Here is an 18,028-nt window from a genome sequence, read left to right as displayed (position 1 = left end):
CCCAACCAGGTAATCAGCACAAGCGGGAATCGAACCCGCGCCCGAGCGCAAGTCCGGATCGGCAGACAAGCGCCTTAACCGATAGAGCTACGCCGATGGCTTGAACTCTTGTAATTCAAGAAAATGTGTTTTGACATTATACAAACTGCGCTTGAAATAAATGAGCACTGAAATAAAAACTGTATTTAAGTATCAGTATTTGTTTCTTTCTTCCAATGCTTCGTGACACAATACACGTATAATTCAAGTACAGTACATACTGTTTTCCCTTACAAGAATATACTATATTCTTTAACGTGAAGTACTGTTAATTTATAAATAGTCATAAAATCATAATTATATATCACAAATATTTCAGTTTTCAAAATATGTTCCTGTTTTATTCTTTCTCTTTTGTAGAAGTTATATAAATTCATTACAATTTATTTACTCCTGATGATTATTGTGCATGACGTATCTCAGGCAATTATAACATAAATTGTCTCAATTTCTATGGTTGTGATTTACCCTACAACTACAATCCCTTACTCACTGTAACGCTTCCTACAGCCTTGCCTGAATGCTGAGTAGTCGAACAGTTATATGCAGTGTAATACAACGGAGCACGCAGCATTCCAGTACATTCAAAATCATAAGTTGCCATGCTGATTTTGACACCACTTACTTAAGGGGCCATGTACACCATTCGCCTGTCTAAATTTAATAATATTCAAAAAGCATTACTTCCTAACCTTAACTCCTTTGATCCTGAAGTTTGGTATAGTGTTCACACAAGTATTCTACGTTACTAAATAAATTTTATAATTAAAAATAAATTTACCTTTAACGGTTTACTATTCACTAAATTGGCGGGTGCAGTCTGGGTTAGGAGTGTCCCAAATATATCACAATTTTCAATATTCTTAAATGGTTTCCACTTCACTTTATTCGCAATTAAAGGCGTAACAAAATTGACCTCAATCATTTCAATACATAAACGAGAAATATTTTTTTCTGACTTTTTTCTCGGTGAACTAAAAATGTTAACTTTTTATATTAAACATTTATAAAACTAGAACAAGTAAAGATATAACAATGATAGAGGTCACTTTTGTTCTTCTCAATGCAATACACATCTTGCGAAATTTCTTTAAATTTTCTAAAAAATATTGTACGAGTTATCAGGGAAACGGTTTAAAAAAATATGCCACAGAAAATGAGCAACATATTTACCGAATTTCTGAATTTCATAATGACACGTCGTCACGTTTTATGTCGTAAGTCGAGAAGTATTGGTGATATTTTAAATATTTCTTCTCTAGACTAGAGAGGAAAGTCTATTTAATGAAATAAAAAAAATAAAATTATATTTCTTTACCCTGAATTTGTGTACATGATCCCTTTATAATAATCCATTTAGATAGTTATAATGTTTTCAAAATGGACCAAATTTTATACTAATTTGTTTTATATTCCAAAACTTTAGTTTAGAAAAGAGAGGCCTCAGCATCAAAAAGTTTGAGAAACACTGATTTAGGAGACTTCTAATACATAAGAATTATTATCGTGTCCATAGGATCCATTGAATTAATCTATGTGAACTTATACAGGGTGGTTAAGGACATTCGCAACAAATTCTGGGATTCGATAGATGTAGCAATGAGGATCTGTTCTTTTTTTCTATGTCACTTAACTTCTACACGAGGCATCGGAGAACATGGGGTTGTTTTACGAAAAATGATCCACATTGCGAGATCCCCAGAGTTTGTTTCAGAGGTCCTGAATCACCCTCTATAGTCTACCTGGGTCACTGTGGAGTTTACAGTTCCACTAAAGAAACTTTCAGAAGTTTTGACCAGTGGAAAGCGCCGAGAACAGAATAGAATCCACTAGAATGTATAAAGTCGGAGATCTTGTCACTATGTCAATACAAGTTAGGACACAGGCTATTTGGACTTAATTTAGCAATAGCGTGGCTTGCCTGCATTATGATCATAACTTGTGCATAATTAAATCCTTCATATACCTTTTCTTTTTTTTCTTCTCTGTTTTAAGATTCAGGCATATTTTGTCTGCGTCTTCATTGATCCCTTCAGCATTTCCTGGGTTGCACTCTATCTCTTCTTCCTTTCGGTCTATACATATATACATGATTTTCTGCCTTGGGATATCTATAATTTTCCATTATGGATAGAGGCTCAATCCAATTTTTTCTATGTTCTTTATTCTTCTTATTTCGCATGTCTGTATTCTGTTTCTATATAATCTTTCCTGATAATATCAAATTCCAGGAACTCTTGCTGGATAATTAACTTCATAGAATTCTTTTTTCTCCTTCCTACAGGCTATACATCCACTGATTCGAACGAGTCAGGTTTCCTTGAGTTCGAATCCAGATGCAGATTTCCGATACTCTACTATCTATACACAAATCGGTATCTACAAAGGAAGAATATTCGCTATAAAGAAGGTCCGCAAGAAATCAGTGGATATAACAAGGGAGATGAAGAAGGAGCTTAAAATGGTGAGTAAACATGTTTAGTGGAAGACGGGAATATTAAGAAAATATTTTTAACGCATTATGACATTTTCATTTAAACTATTTTATTCAGATGTTTTGTGAAAAAATCATCTGAACTATGAAACTTCTTGTTTTGGAAACTTTTACTTAAATTTTCAGTGAAACATGTACCAGTTTGCATATATACTCGTACATTCTATATTCTTTTGTAATTAGTAAAAATCAAAGAAATCAACAGATACCGTGAATGTTAAATAAGTTTCATGGTATTAAATTTATAGTTGAAGTGGTTATAGCGTAATAAAGACTGTTGAAAGCCAAACAATTTGCGTTATTAATTGATTCAATACTTTATATTTTCATCTACAGAAATTTGATCGAAACATATCTGATGAGACGTTTTTGTTTACATTCTCTTCTCGTAAGTCTTGCGGAATGGATGATTGCGTTACACTCAACCCCACTGCGGAGCAATGACCTGAAGGAGCGTTGCAGTGTTGCAACACGTTAAATTTCATATTCTCAAAACTATTGGACGTATCAAAAAACTTATTTGGCAAAATTTGTTAGCATTGACTTCATCTGTTACTACTATGAATTAATGTAGCAGGTTTCCTTCCACCCTGTATGTGTTTGTGTGTGCTTGTGTGTGTGGGTGTGAGTGTGAGAAAGAAATAGAGAAAGAGAGACAGAGAAATTTTATTATAAGTTGTGATAAGTGTCTTATTCACGACATACAAAACAACTCAATCGTTGAGTCAGAGGGCTCCGGCCTACATTTACTGGCCGTTTTCAGCCCACGTTAAAAATAAAATTCACTTCTGATAGTCATTACCTTCTTCAAATCCTTTTATAATTTGTGGCAATGAAATATTTATAGCTTTCTCCTTGTTAGACATGAAATTGATAACAAAATTTAGTAGAAATTTAGTTGCTAATACTTTGAAACATTAGAAAACAGATATTTTCAGTCAAATTAGTTTTTTAGTATCTAAAAAAATACAAATTTGGAATTGTAACTTGTTTTGTTGTCTGCAGATGAGAGATCTTCGACACGATAATCTGAACGCGTTCATTGGAGCCTGCACGGATCCGCCCAATATCTGCATCGTGACGGAATATTGTCCCAGGGGCAGTCTAAAGGTAAGCTCTGATTACCATGTCAACAGTATCATCAGTTCAGTCTCCCATGCGCGTGATATAATCACGTATTATCTCTGAATGTATATTAATTTGCCTCTGGTAGTATGCTCAAACTCCCAGAATACAAAGAATACGCTTGTAAGCCTTAGATTGGATATATAATTACTGACCTATATATCACGAGTAGCATCTGAAGATATGATATTACTGAAATAATACAAGTAACTCGTAATCTCTACCACTTTTGATATTATCGCTTTCATCTTTGTAATCATCATCTTCACTATCGATATTATCATCATCCCCATTATTGTTATTATTACATCACAAATTTTATCTTCACCCTAGTCATCTTTTTCATCATAATCGTCATCGTAGCCACTAGCTTAGTCTCAAGAATAACGAACTGGACTCGCGTTGTTGGGTTATACTTGAGCAGCATAAGTTCTAAGCAAGCTTGGGTTGATTATCTGGTTGGGTTTCCCTGATATATATAGAAGAGTAAATTGGGTCACAGCAAAATGAGATGAAAGCATTATAAATAAAAGAAAAATGTAATATTTCATTAATTGAATATATTTCCGTCAAAATGACTTATCAAGTTTTTAACAAAAACAAAAATTATGACATATAATAATTTATATATATTCTTATTTTATATAGTATATATTAATATTACTTGGTAACAGCGCAACTATTACAATTTTATGTAAATCCCATTTTTAACAAAGCGATAACTAAGCTTAGTATTCCTGCTACCAAAAGACTCAAGTTGCGGGTAAATAGTCTATATAGAAGGTAGAACCCAGGTGATGCACCAGAGAAAGAGACAGACAAACATGTTCTTACTGCATGTTCGTAGAGTACATCCAACCTGAAATAAAAGTAGAGCAACTACTGACTTTATAGGGTAATCTAACGGCGCAACAGCCCGAAGTTGGCCAAAATGGTTTGTGAAGGTGTTTGGGCTTATCTATTTTAGTTTCTATAATTCGTAGTTATGGTAATGATTACTTTCAATCGTATGTTATATTACAATGTTAAAATTCCTGCGTGACAAACATTTTTCTTCATAAAGTATGGGTACAAAGTGCTGACGGAGTTGGGGCTCACTTGGAATATGTTCCTTCGTGTACTTTTCTAGAAATTCTCTAAAGTGCTTTTGTTCAATTTATTAAGCGGTATATTGGCATTAACCATCACAGCACATATCCCTACAAAACATGGATTTCTTATCGTACTCTCTCTTAGAGTTTGATGGTACTGCTTGTTTTGAGTTATGTTCAACCATATTTCTATGCCTTTTTGTATTGCAGTGTCTTTCAATGTATTGTTTTCTTGTAACTTTTATATCTACTTTGCACAACTTACATGTAATGTAAATTATTATTGGCCCCGAACTCCTGAATTAAGTCCTCCAGCCTTTCATACTTCGAACTTTTTGTGTTCGGCATTTTACCTCGTAACAAATACAAATGTTACGTTAAGTAAATAATACGACTTTTACATTTCACTGGTTTAAAGCACTCACTATGACCGTGTTCCGGCTTCAACACAAACTAGAGTGAGCGTGAGTAAGATGCGGTTCTATGTTGTATCAGACGGGACGTATCCCTGGGCTGTGACGTCAGGTACAGTATGAGAGTAGGCAACTGTATTCCAGCTAACTGTTCGCAATATTTCGCAGCTCCATATTTGAGGAGCTCATTTTCGAAACGTCTCTTGTCTACCTGATAACGAAAATTAGTTTCCTGTATCCATCCATTCTTCAAATATAACTTTACATACACCTGTCATAATTTGGCTTCAGAACGCTTTTTAAAACAGCAAAAATTGAGATAAAATATTAGTTCCAGCTTTGGAATCTAAGGGTGCTATTCATAGACATTTCGCTAGCCCACGCTACGAGCGTGCTAAACTAGCCGCGGCTATCGACTGGTTATTTGTACAGGATTCATATCATATCGCTAACACTAGTTTATGAATACGAAAAACGTTTGTTCGCTGATCATCCACCGGAAGCCGGCGCTAAGAATGTCTATGAATACGGCCCTTAGAGTCTTATACTTCCATTTGATTCTAAATTCATCCACTCTCTTTGGAATCAGATAGTCTCATATTCCCATTCGATTCTAAATGCACTCAACCTCTTTGGTTTCATAATGTCTCTTGCCTAGCTGGTAAGGAATTTTAGACCTAAAAACGTTTTCGTGATTTCCCACAAAGTTATGGGAATGGACAAGGGTCGTTTTGAAAATATGCTCATTTGTTGTGAATATTTGTTAGTGAGAGTCCATTTCTACAAATATGCCTTAAGTTACAACAGAAATAACGAAAAATTGTTAAGATTGTGATACAGTTTAATAGGTTCCGATTAATTTTGTCTATTAATTGTTAATACTTTTAGATTTAATTTCAATAAAATTCCTCGTTTACAAAATACATCATTCTACGTCAGGACTGGGCACTGAGAGCGATTTCTACTCTCTCACGAAGAGCCATATGACTTCTCTTCAACCCCTTTCTTCCTATCCGAACGCCGCGCAGCGTTGATGCCGTGACGGATGATTATTAAACGTCTCCGTTTAGAGTTTGGATTCGCTCTCGGTGCCGAGCCCTGTCCTACGTGCTTTCACATCTAAATCTGTTTGTTGTCTTCCATACTACAAGCATTTTTTCCTCCAAAACTAAAATTATTTCTGGTGGTGTGGAAGAGAAGGCCTGATGGCCTTAACTACACCAGAATAACTAAATAAATAAATAAATAAATATTACATAGAAATGATTATTGTTAATTAATTTTATTGAAGAGCAAATAGTAAGAATTCATAAAAAATATACCATACCCGCGGATATTTCAGAAATTACGTAATACTTGTACCGTTATTTTGCGACAGATTGTATCTCTATATTGAGATGAGGTCTGATCACTGACTGGGAAATGATGTAGAGGAAGTGGTTCGAAGGACGTTAATTAAGACGCCACCCTGATATTCGCCTGGAGGAACTGGAGAAACTTTGAATAACGGTATCCAGTCGCAAGTCCCTTGAATATCCCAAGGGTAAACACAATAACGCGTTCATTATATATCGGGGCTTTGTATTGATTTCCGTCAAAGCGTCATACCGTATCATTTCGTTTTCAGGCTATCACAATTTAATCTATCATTCTTTAGCAAAACTTAACGGAAACTGATTTACTCATTCATTTAGTGTTGTGCCCAAGGGCAGATCTTTCACTGCAAACCCAGCTTTCTCCAATCTTTGTCATTTACTACCTTCCTCTTTGTCTCCTCATAATATGATCCACATAATATATCTTAATGTCGTCTATCATCTGATATCTTCTTCTGCCCCGAACTGTTCTCCCGTTCAGCATTCCTTCCAATGCATCCTTCAGTAGGCAGGTTTTTCTTAGCCAGTGACCCAACCAATTCCTTTTCCCAATCAGTTTCAGCACCATTTTTTCTTCACCCACTCTTTCCAGCACATCTTCATTTCTTATTCTGTGTCCACTTCACACGATTCATTCTTCTCCATATCCACTTTTCAAATGCTTCTATTCGCTTCTCTTCACTTCATCATAATGTCCACGTTTCTGCACCATACAATGCCACACCCCATACAAAGCACTTCACTAGTCTCTTCCTTAGTTATTTTTCCAGTGGTCCGCAGATGATGTTCTTTTTTTTTTATTAAAAGCTTCCTTACTGATTTATTAATCCCAGATATTTACCTGAATCCGATTTCGGACCAAAGATAATGATTGTGTTGGTAAAAGCGACTATGAATATAACTTTGACGGAGACAATATTGATGATAAAGAAAGACGAAGATGACAATAGTGATAAACTGATAATGTCCAGGTATTATACTGCACTTTAAGTGAAAGTGTACGTCATTATTCTCTCTTCACAATAAAATGACGCGCCTGACAGTTGTACGTTCAGACTATATGTATTACAAGTGAGCAGGAGAAGTTGCCGCATAAGAACGGCGAATCTACTGGTGTAAATGTTCAATTATGGTTATTCTCTCTTCACATTAGAATGACGCGCCTGGCAATTTGTGTTCAGACAATATGCATTACAAGTGAGCAGGAGAAGTTGCCGCATAAGAACGGCGAATCTACTGGCGTAAATTTTCAATTGCATAATATTTTGAAGCTGTTTTTTCTTCTCTCTCCCCATTCGAGGTACACTTCAAACCAATAAATTCTGTTCTCATACCTAAAGCAAAAATTCTACCAGTAATTGACAGACGGGTTGAATATATTTCGATTTAGGCAAAGCATTTGATGTATTCTACATAGTTCGCTTGATAAGGTAGGAAGCATTGGTCTTTCAGCGTAGTTTCGTAAACTTGTTTGATGATACGAGTAACTTTACTATTGAAGTGACAGATAATTTAATTCTGTGTACGTCTGTTTAACAAAGTCTCTGATCCATACAACTAGAACTACTGAGCCCCGCAGGGCTCTAATTTTAGGACCTCTTCGTTTTATAATCTTCGTTGATAATATTTGTTCAAGAATAAGTTCTGAGTGTCCATTTTTCGCCGATGGTTCAAAAACCTTAAGGACAGACAAAAGTACCTATTACTGACCGCCAATCTCTTCAACGTGACATTTACGCAATTGCAAAGTGGTCTGAAAACAGTGGTATGGAAATTAGCGTTTCCAACTAATTTCATAAACTTTTTGAGGAAAACCTCTTCTCTTAAATTCAAATTTTACTTACGTAGTGTTCAAATTAAAAGTACAGATTGTTTTAAAAACTTAAAGTATTCATTGACTATAATTTCACAATCATGTAGATTACATAATATACAATCATGCAATCAGAATGTTTGCAATAAAACTGTCTATAACTTATTCTTTCCCTATTCTAGAATTTTGCATTCTACCATAACTCGAATATGCTTCTGTAGTCTGGAATTCTGTTACAATTGATTTTACTAAATTAGAAAGATAATTTATATCCTTATGTTCATACATAGATATGAATTTTCTATAATAGAAGTTCTAAATCTCTTTCCCCAGTCTCCAGATGTAGTGTAATAAAATGCCAACATGAACGACAGCAAATTCGAACCCTTTATTCTGTAGACTTTGTCTCTGAATGTAAAGACTAACTTTTTAATCTGTAAATATTTACCATTAATAGTGTTGTTGACCACCTCTGTGATTTAGAGGTCAGCATGCTGGTCTCTTACGCAGAGGTCCCGGGTTCGATTCCCAGTCGGATTGTATTTCCTGGTTGAGGTTTTTTTCACGGTTTTCCCTCAACTGTAAGGTAAATGCCAGGAAATTCGGACCACAACATCCCAGAATATCACCAGCCTCATTCATCACCGAAATCATATCCATAACAAATCAATAATAGTATACAGTCGCCATCTAGTTCACAATAGAAATAGTCTCAACAATAGTACACAGGCCTTCAGATTTCACACGAAGATTAACTCGCGATATGACCAGAGATGTTAAAGCAAGTATAAATAACAGCGAGAAAAAAAACTGTTGTTGTTGTTGTTTAGTCAGCTGTCTGAAGACAGGTCTGAACCTCACAAATGATACCAAAAGACACCACTTATGAGGCAACTAGGACAGTAGATAATGGGGTAGGGTGGCCAGTTCCTTTCCCTTCCATTGCATACATCACCGATTAGCTACATGTTGCACTAATCAGACTTCAAATGCATACAAACAATTGTTCTTCCTCTGACACATATTGTCGAGTGAGATTGCTACCTGATAATAGAAATATCATTGTTAGTACTTATTTTTTTCATTGTTCTGTTATTTTTGCATCCAGTAACATATTTTCATGTCCGCCGAGTTAGCTCTGTGACAGCGCGTTTGCCTCCAGACTAGCCGGCCCGGGTTCGATTCCCGGCGGGGTCATACATTTTCATGTAAAATTTCTACCTCGGGAGTAGGATAGATGGCGGTGCGCAACTTCTAATCACTAAATTGTACACCAATATGCCTGGGTAAATCCCCAATCTCTCCACAGTGCATATGAAGAGAAGGTATATGTCACTGATGATAGTGATTCGTCCGTCGGATGGGGACGTTAAGCCTGACGGCCCTCTAGGTGCTGTTCGACAGGAGTAGACTATGTGCCGGTACCGGGATTCCCCTTCCCCTTTCCTCACCATCATCATCCTCACCCATTTCCTACACTAAACTTACACGAACACTTACTCTAGTACACAATATAACTCTTCACAGATGCACATCATGTACAGCGTGGCTCACCGAAGTGGTGTATAAATTGAAAATGGGTCACGGTCCTATTATCTATCCGCAAAATATGCGGGACCCGAATCACGCAAGTGAAGTGGGTAGGCATTAGACACACATATTTTCATGTATAGTTTTGTATAGACCCTGTTGTATAATATTAGTCATTATTATCATTGTAATTGCTATTGTATTATTCTATCCATTGTACTAATCTGTTGTTGGCTAAGCACTATTATGTATCAAATATGAATGAGGTCTCGCCCACCTCATTATATTTTGCTCGACTAGTATGACTAGTCAGTTTTTTTTTATACTACGAGAGGAGTTCGGCCGGCGTCGTGAGTCGGGTCCCGGCATAGCTCAGTTGGTTAGAGAGCACTCAGCGCGCACAGCTGAGAGGTCCTGGGTTCGATTCCCGGTGCCGGTACGAATTTTTCTCGTACTTAATGGTATAAGCACTATTAGCTAGCACATTAATATCAATAATAAATAAATAGGTTTGCTATTAAAACAGATCTTAATAATGTAAACCGATATTACAATAATTCACCTTAATTATAATTTACTGTAACATTAGTTGTATTCGTGAACCATTAACTACAACTTCCTTCCGTCCCTTTCCTATTGAATGAATAATTATAAATGACACTTTGTATACAGTGAATATTGTAGTTTGATAACATATTCACAGAATTCATTCGCAACAACGTGATACTGTAACATCTCATTTGAATTTTAAGAATGATTTCTATAGAAATTCAGTTTTAATTCAGCGATTAATAGGTCCACTTTCACAATTTCACATTACGCCAGCGCCACAATTTGTAATAGTACTAAATTTGTATTTTTCATAATGGTTAAATGTATTTCTTTTCCTGTAAATACAAAGTGATTATTCAATTCAGGAACATTATTTATTATGTACTGACATATTAAAGAATAGTTCCTAATTGAAGAGCAATGAATCACCGCATACTTAACGAGAAAAAAATACAGCATAGGATTCAATCCTTTACACGGCATTGGACATGGTAGGTTATAATTAATTTCAGGTTTTGCTTTCAGGACATCCTAGAAAACGAAGACGTAAAGTTGGACAACATGTTCATAGCTTCGCTAGTGGGCGACATAATACGGGTGAGTATTATTGGCAGATATATCGTATCTTGTACTATCTTCTGACAGTAAGGTGACGGTTCTCAGATTTCACTTTATTGCATTTCTGTCTCGCCAACTCACGTAGATATCTACATCTATTCCGATAGAGATGAAAGCAAGAGTCGTCTATGGAAAAGGAAAGAAAAATCCTATCATATTTCTTAAGGGGTTAGGTACAGCTTTCAGCGGTAAAATTTTGGAAATATTGAACAGTTTTTTCCTTCATTACTGTATCGTGTACAATAATTAAAATTAGTATGTGTAAAACACTGCACTTTGGCTATAAGAAAAAAGTATTTTTGCAATTTAAAAAAAATATTTATATATTTTTAAATTCAAAATGGTGGCAGTTCACTGTGCAGTGATGAAGTGTTTCCCTCATAACTCAAAAACTATCCAACATTCTGTGATGACATTTTTTTGTGTATTTATGCATGTCATATCTATAATATATTTCAAAATCATTTCTCTACCTTTGATAGATTGTCTGATAAAAAATAAATTTATTTTATAAAAATGGTCATATCAGTATTCTTTTCTAAAACAAAATAAAAAAATATATTATTTGTTAAGGAATGTATTTGAAAGAGCACGATATTGTACACATGATTTTCAGCGATAAAATAAAAGAGAGAGAATTTGAAAAAGTTAAAAAGTTTGTAAGTTATGAGGGAAACGCTACAGCACTGCACAGTGAACTGCCATTTTTAATTAAAATATATATATATATATAATTTTTTTTAATCATAAAAGTTTTTTTTTTTTTCATATAGCAGAAGGAGAGTGTTTTACACATGCTAATCTTCATTATTGTACAAGATACAGTAATGGAGGAAAAAAAAGTTGAATATTTCCAAAATTTTACTGCTGTAAGCTGTACCTAACCCCTTAAGGTACGTTCCTATTTATCACATGCAAAATAATGTTAAATAGACTCTCTTCAAATAGTCATAAACATAGACATTCTTAGCGCGGGCTTCCGGTGGATCATCAGCTAACTAACGTTTTTCGTATTCATAAACCAGTGTTAGCGATATGATATGATATGAATCCTGTACAAGTAATCAGTCGATAGCCGGGGCTAGTTTATCACGCTCGTAGCGTGGGCTAGCGAAATGTCTATGCATAGCACCCACAAATGTTATTATTTATCAGAGCTCACAACACTATCGTTCATAAACGCACCATCCATCAAGCCACCAAAAATATGAAAATAAAATCTGAAGATGGCTGATTTCAAGTCGAAACTAGTAATTAATTGAGGTAAAGTATTATAATAATTTTAAATTAATACTGAAAAGTTTTTTAATGTAAAATTTACCAAATCAAAATTTTTATTTCTTAAATGCCTGCCATACGAAGTGAGTGAGAGTGAGTGAGTGAGTGACTGAGCGAGTGAGCGAGTGAGTGACTGAGCGAGTGAGCGAGTGAGTGAGCGAGTGAGCGAGCGAGCGAGTGAGTGAGTGAGTGAGTGAGTGAGTGAGTGAGTGAGTGAGTGAGTGAGTGAGTGAGTGAGTGAGTGAATAAAATCTATACTAATAATAAATCTGTAGCCAAAATGGTTCTGGTAATTTTCGATTTTCCAAAAATAATTGGTGGTAACATGTATAATTAACCATCCTGAAACCGAAAATTGCTTTTTTGAAATTTTTATTTGTCTGTCTGTCTGTCTGTCTGTCTGTCTGTCTGTCTGTCTGGATGTTTGTTACCTTTTCACGCGATAATGGCTGAACCGATTTATATGAAAATTGGAATATAAATTAAGTTCGTCGTAACTTAGATTTTAGGCTATATGGCATTCAAAATACTTTATTTAAAGGGGGTATGAGGGGGCTTGAATTAAATAAATCGAAATATCTTCCCTTATTATTAATTTTCATGAAAAAATGTTACATAACAAACGTTTCTTTAAAAATAATTTCCGATAAGTTTTATTTTATACAAAATTTTGATAGGACAGATATTTAATGAGATAAATGAGTTTTAATATTACAATAACAACGCCATCTAAGGCGCTGTACTGAAATAAAAACAAATGACTTCGTCTATAAGGGGCCTTGGACAACAACAGTGGAAAGCTATTAAACATAGCCTATAGAGAATGTTTTGTGTTTGTATGAAGTAATATCGGATGCTAATTAATTGTTTAATTATTATTTCACCATTGGAAAGTGTAGTTTCTCTAGATGGAAATAATTCTACAATGTTATTACAGTAACTTCTGAAATATATAGCAAGTAAAATAAAGTATACACATTAAAACTAAATGATATGTCAATCTTCATTAAACTATGGTTGCATGTAATAACAATTAAGAAATATAAGGAATTGTCATTGCACCAAATGATTGCTCTCTGGACCAAAATGACCGAATTTTAATTATTTAAATACAAATTAAATTAAGTTACATATTAAACGATTTATCCTTCTATCAAACACGAATGTTCGCTGGATCAAACGTCCTATTTTAATTATGTAATTACTTTATATTTATTTCTAACAGGTGCAGCGGAGCGCACGGGTACGGCTAGTATTAAATAAATCAATCAAATAAATTATATTATCATAACCATTGTAAAATTTGTTACAGTACTTATGTTCTAAGACACATATAGATGTACACATATTACTACGAGCTTTATGAGATAGGCCTATGAGAATTCAATGTTCAACTGAGCACATACATGTGTTACAGACGCTGACACTCGCCACTGTATCAGACACAGCGCACATATGTGTCACAAGAGCTCGTAGCTGGTGGGTATCGAGGCAGAACGGGATGTTGATTTAGCAGACGGTTGGCATTCCCCGCGTGCGAGAGCACGTCTAGCAATCCTCGATTCCCGACCTGCCCCAGTTCGATTAATTTCAATATTGGTCAATCCAGCTGATTAATAGTTGGAGCCGTCATCACATTGCCAGGGCGCATTCTATCTCCTCTTGAAATACACGACGAGATTTTGTTACTATTCGTCTATGACAACAATGTACTTCTGCTCAACATTAATGTTATGTTTATTAAACGGCATTTCATATGAAACGAAGAGTTCTCTTAAATATAATTGATAACTTTCACATAAATTATTACAATTTTATATCAGAAACTATTTACTTCCAATATTATGTTTAAATAGTACGTGTGAGGGCTGAAAAATGTACAGCAGTACGTAAATGAAAGTTTTATTCAATTATTTGAGATGCTATTATACTGTAAAAAAAGAATAACAGCAAAATTATCACAGTTCAATTCCTCCATCTGTTTTTAAATGTGTGAATTTTAATACAAATTAAAAGTAAATTGAACAATGTGAATTCTGTGCAAGAAAGCAGAATTATGTATTTCAAAATCATAACTAATGTTGCACAACATAGAAATCATTAACTAAGCAATGAAACTTTCCTAGTTGTCTCTTACATTGTTCATCTTACCTCATCTTACTTGATTATTTTGTTTGGCCTTACTTTGCCTTACCTTACCTCACCTCACCTCACCTCACCTCACCTCACCTCACCTCACCTCACCTCACCTCACCTCACCTCACCTCACCTCACCTCACCTCACCTTCCTTATCTGGCATTACCTTTTCTCTCCTAATCTTGTCTTAACTTCTCTTATATTTCGTTTTATCGTAACTTTTCTCCTTCCTTCTTACTTGACTTAGACCTAATCTTAACGTACGTTACTTTACCTTAATTTATTTTACCATATTTTATTTTCACTTAACTTCTCTTAAGTTAGATTACTTTCCTTCCTTTTGTGTTATCTTACCTTCTTTTATCTTACTTCCTCTAGACTTATTTTACATTCTTAAATTAATACATGGTGCATTTCCTTACATTTCCTTATCTTATTTTACGTCCTATAACTTAATCTTAATGTACCTTTCCTTACTTTAATCTTACTCCACTACATCTTTTTCATATTACCTTACTTCACTTCCTTTCATTTTAAATTTAGGCTTGTACCTTAATAATTTATCTCTTTTTATTGTACATTACTTTATCTCTATTTTCAATATCTACTACACTGTACCTCCAATTCTCGTAGGTAACTTCTTTTACCTATTTTTCATCTTACTCTTTATTGCAAATTTCTTTATCCTCAGTTGTCGTATCTCACTTCATTTTTATCGTCCCTTAGTTTATTTCCACTAACGTACCATACTTTATTCTCATTTGTCGTAACTTATTTATTGTACCTCCCTTAATCTTACCTCAATTTATCTCTTTTTATCGTACTTCACTTACATCCATTTTTCGTACCATATTTACCTTCATTTATCGTAACTTATTTTATCGTGTTTCATTTTTATTACATATTTCTTTACCTCTATGTATTGTATTTTTCTCTATTCTCTTCATCTTACCCTAATATACGTGTTTTTATCTTACTTTATGCTACCTTCATTTGTCGTAGCTTATTTTAACTAATTTTATCTCGTCTTATTTTGCCTCCATTTGTCATTTCTTATTTCAGTTCCTTCATAGTATATTACACATTTAACCTCCTATTGTCATACTTTCTTTACATCGTTTGTCCCTATGTTATATCTTTACCTTATTTTATCTTACGTCACTTTACTCTATCCCCTTTTATCTTAAACCTTACTTCACATTCTCACATCCTATCTTCCTTTCCCTATTCTAATTGCATTTGTTTTTTTTTTTTTTTTTTCATTTAACTTATATATTTCTCTTCTACTACTTTATCTTATCTTACTTTAGCTCTTTTTACCTTACTTTGTTTTACCTTTCCCTCTCTTACTTTACCTTTCTTTATATTACCTTAATTCCTTTCATCTTACTTTACCTTATCTTTTCTTACGTTATATTATCTTAACTTACCCTCCTTTACTATAACTTAACTTACTTTAATTCCTTCGATTTTATTTTGCTTACACCGTACCTTCACTTGCATTTCTTTCTTTTACCGTACCTCACTTTCCCTCGCTGCCTCATGTTACATAAAGTAAAGCACGAGCATGTTGGCTTGTTGGCAGGGGATGACGTACCTGCACGACTCGCCGGTGCGCGTTCACGGCAACCTCAAGTCGTCCAACTGCCTGGTGGACTCGCGCTGGGTCGTCAAGCTGGCCGATTTCGGACTCCACGAGTTCAAACGTGAGGACTTCAGCAGCAACTCGCTGTGTGCGTACGGCATCTTGGATACCACGGATCCCCACCAATTGCAGCAGGCGGCCACCAAGTGCGAAGGTGACGCAATCATTCAATTTCAAGGCCACTGAGTGATAATCTGCCTAATTCTCCCCGTTTGTTTTCTGTTTTCCATCTCCTCGTCTTCTTCATCGTTCTACGATCTCTCATTCTCTATCTCTCCCTGTTTTTTCTTCTAAATCTTTAAATTTGAGTGGCGGAGGCATGTTAACCGAATGCACACAGTAATGATTTCTCTAATATTCTGTATTTCTTCTGTTTACTTCTCTTTTTTTCTTCCTTTTTCGCACTTTAATTTTTCACCTCTGCTTCCTGACTAATCTTCATCTACCTCTTTCCTAAACTCCATATCTGAATATTACTAACGTAAATTTGTACGCATCCCGAAACCTACTAAACACAACGGCCAGGTAGTTCTCAATGAGGCGTTCAGAGCTAAAGTGGATCAAGTCCATGAGACGTAGTTTTGAGATAATAGGACTTAAAGTTAACTTGCTATAGTGGATTATCTAATTTCACTAGCAATAATTTTATTGCTCCATTCTCAAATTCTAAGATTTATAAAATATGATTTTGGTGACTTGATCCACTACGGCTCAGAACATTGTGAAAAAATAATCTGAGGCTAAAAGTGACTGATGTCACCTACCGGCTAATGCTTGGAATTAAGATTTGATCCATTACTGCTCGGAAAAGATCCAACTTAGATAATCAGAAAATGAATTAAACTTAATTTATGAAAATTTGTGACTCGATCCCCTTTAGCTCTGAACACCTCATATTATATCCTACTTCAGATAGAATTTCAATATAGCCTATGACTCAGGTTTTTGTGTAGCAATAAAGCCCAAAGATCCTATACACTGTTACATGACAAGCATTTACACGTGAATCCTTTGTTAGTAATAGTTGTTGCCATTTTTTTTTCGGCCGACAGTTTTCTTCTAATTCTCAAGTATTTCGAGAGCTTTTTGGTGCTGATATTTTCTATTCTGCTACCTCGTAAAGTATGTTCACCAGTATTTCTTGAAAACACCACTTCTGCTTATTGAAAAATTATTTTATGAAAATTGTTTTGTGGTCACTTTTCACGATCTTCAGAGTAAAAATAATTTTACAAAACTTCAACGTATCAGCTTTGCTTACTTTTCCGTGTTAAAATACAGATTTGCTCTGAGCGGAAACTACTATCTCCAGTAAAAATCTCCTATAAAAGAGAATGTATATCCTTTGTCAACGTGATGGTTGTATTGTTTAGGCGAAATTCCATCGTTGTACTAACTCTTAAGTCATGATAGTCCAAAAGTTTATCTAGCGAAATTATATTGATGGAGACTATGCTTTAACAAGCTTCTAAGATTTGAGTAAAGCATTTGATTCCATTGATCATAATATTTTAATTGGTAAGCTTTATTTTTATGATATCAGAGGTAATTAATTAAAACTTTTAAAATCGTATTTGACAGATCGTAAACAAATGGTTTATATAAATGGTGAATGTTTTTCAATGAGTAATATAAATAGTTGAGTTCCACAGGGATCTGTATTGGGCCCCTTATTATTTCTTATTGTTGTTAATGATTTATCAAATAGTATTCCTACTCACACTTGCGGACGACACTACTTTTGTTATTTTTGGGAATGACTTGAGCATTTTTAAACAAGCAAGTGAATCAATAATGACAAAAGCGTCTGAATGGTTTGGAGTCAATAGTATGCCTCTAAATACAGATAAAATTGCTACTCTTGTATTTACTTTGACACGTTTATCTTGTGATTTAATAACCTTTTGTCAGACTGAT

General features: G+C 34.7%; 1 protein-coding gene across 1 annotated transcript in view; it reads left to right on the top strand.

Annotated features, from left to right (window-relative positions):
• LOC138704813 (guanylate cyclase 32E) overlaps positions 1-18,028 on the top strand; it is a 786,020-nt gene that overhangs the window by 704,074 nt on the left and 63,918 nt on the right. The window contains exons 11-14 of the mRNA XM_069833092.1: positions 2,324-2,503; positions 3,539-3,643; positions 10,959-11,030; positions 16,052-16,265. Coding sequence (XP_069689193.1) covers positions 2,324-2,503; positions 3,539-3,643; positions 10,959-11,030; positions 16,052-16,265 — 571 coding nt within the window. The remainder of the gene's footprint in view (positions 1-2,323; positions 2,504-3,538; positions 3,644-10,958; positions 11,031-16,051; positions 16,266-18,028) is intronic.

This window comes from Periplaneta americana, chromosome 8 (assembly GCF_040183065.1).
Source record: "Periplaneta americana isolate PAMFEO1 chromosome 8, P.americana_PAMFEO1_priV1, whole genome shotgun sequence".
NCBI classification, from domain to species: Eukaryota; Metazoa; Arthropoda; class Insecta; order Blattodea; family Blattidae; genus Periplaneta; species Periplaneta americana.
Note: the sequence above shows the minus strand (reverse complement) of the source record. Positions and strands in the feature narration are given on the sequence as shown.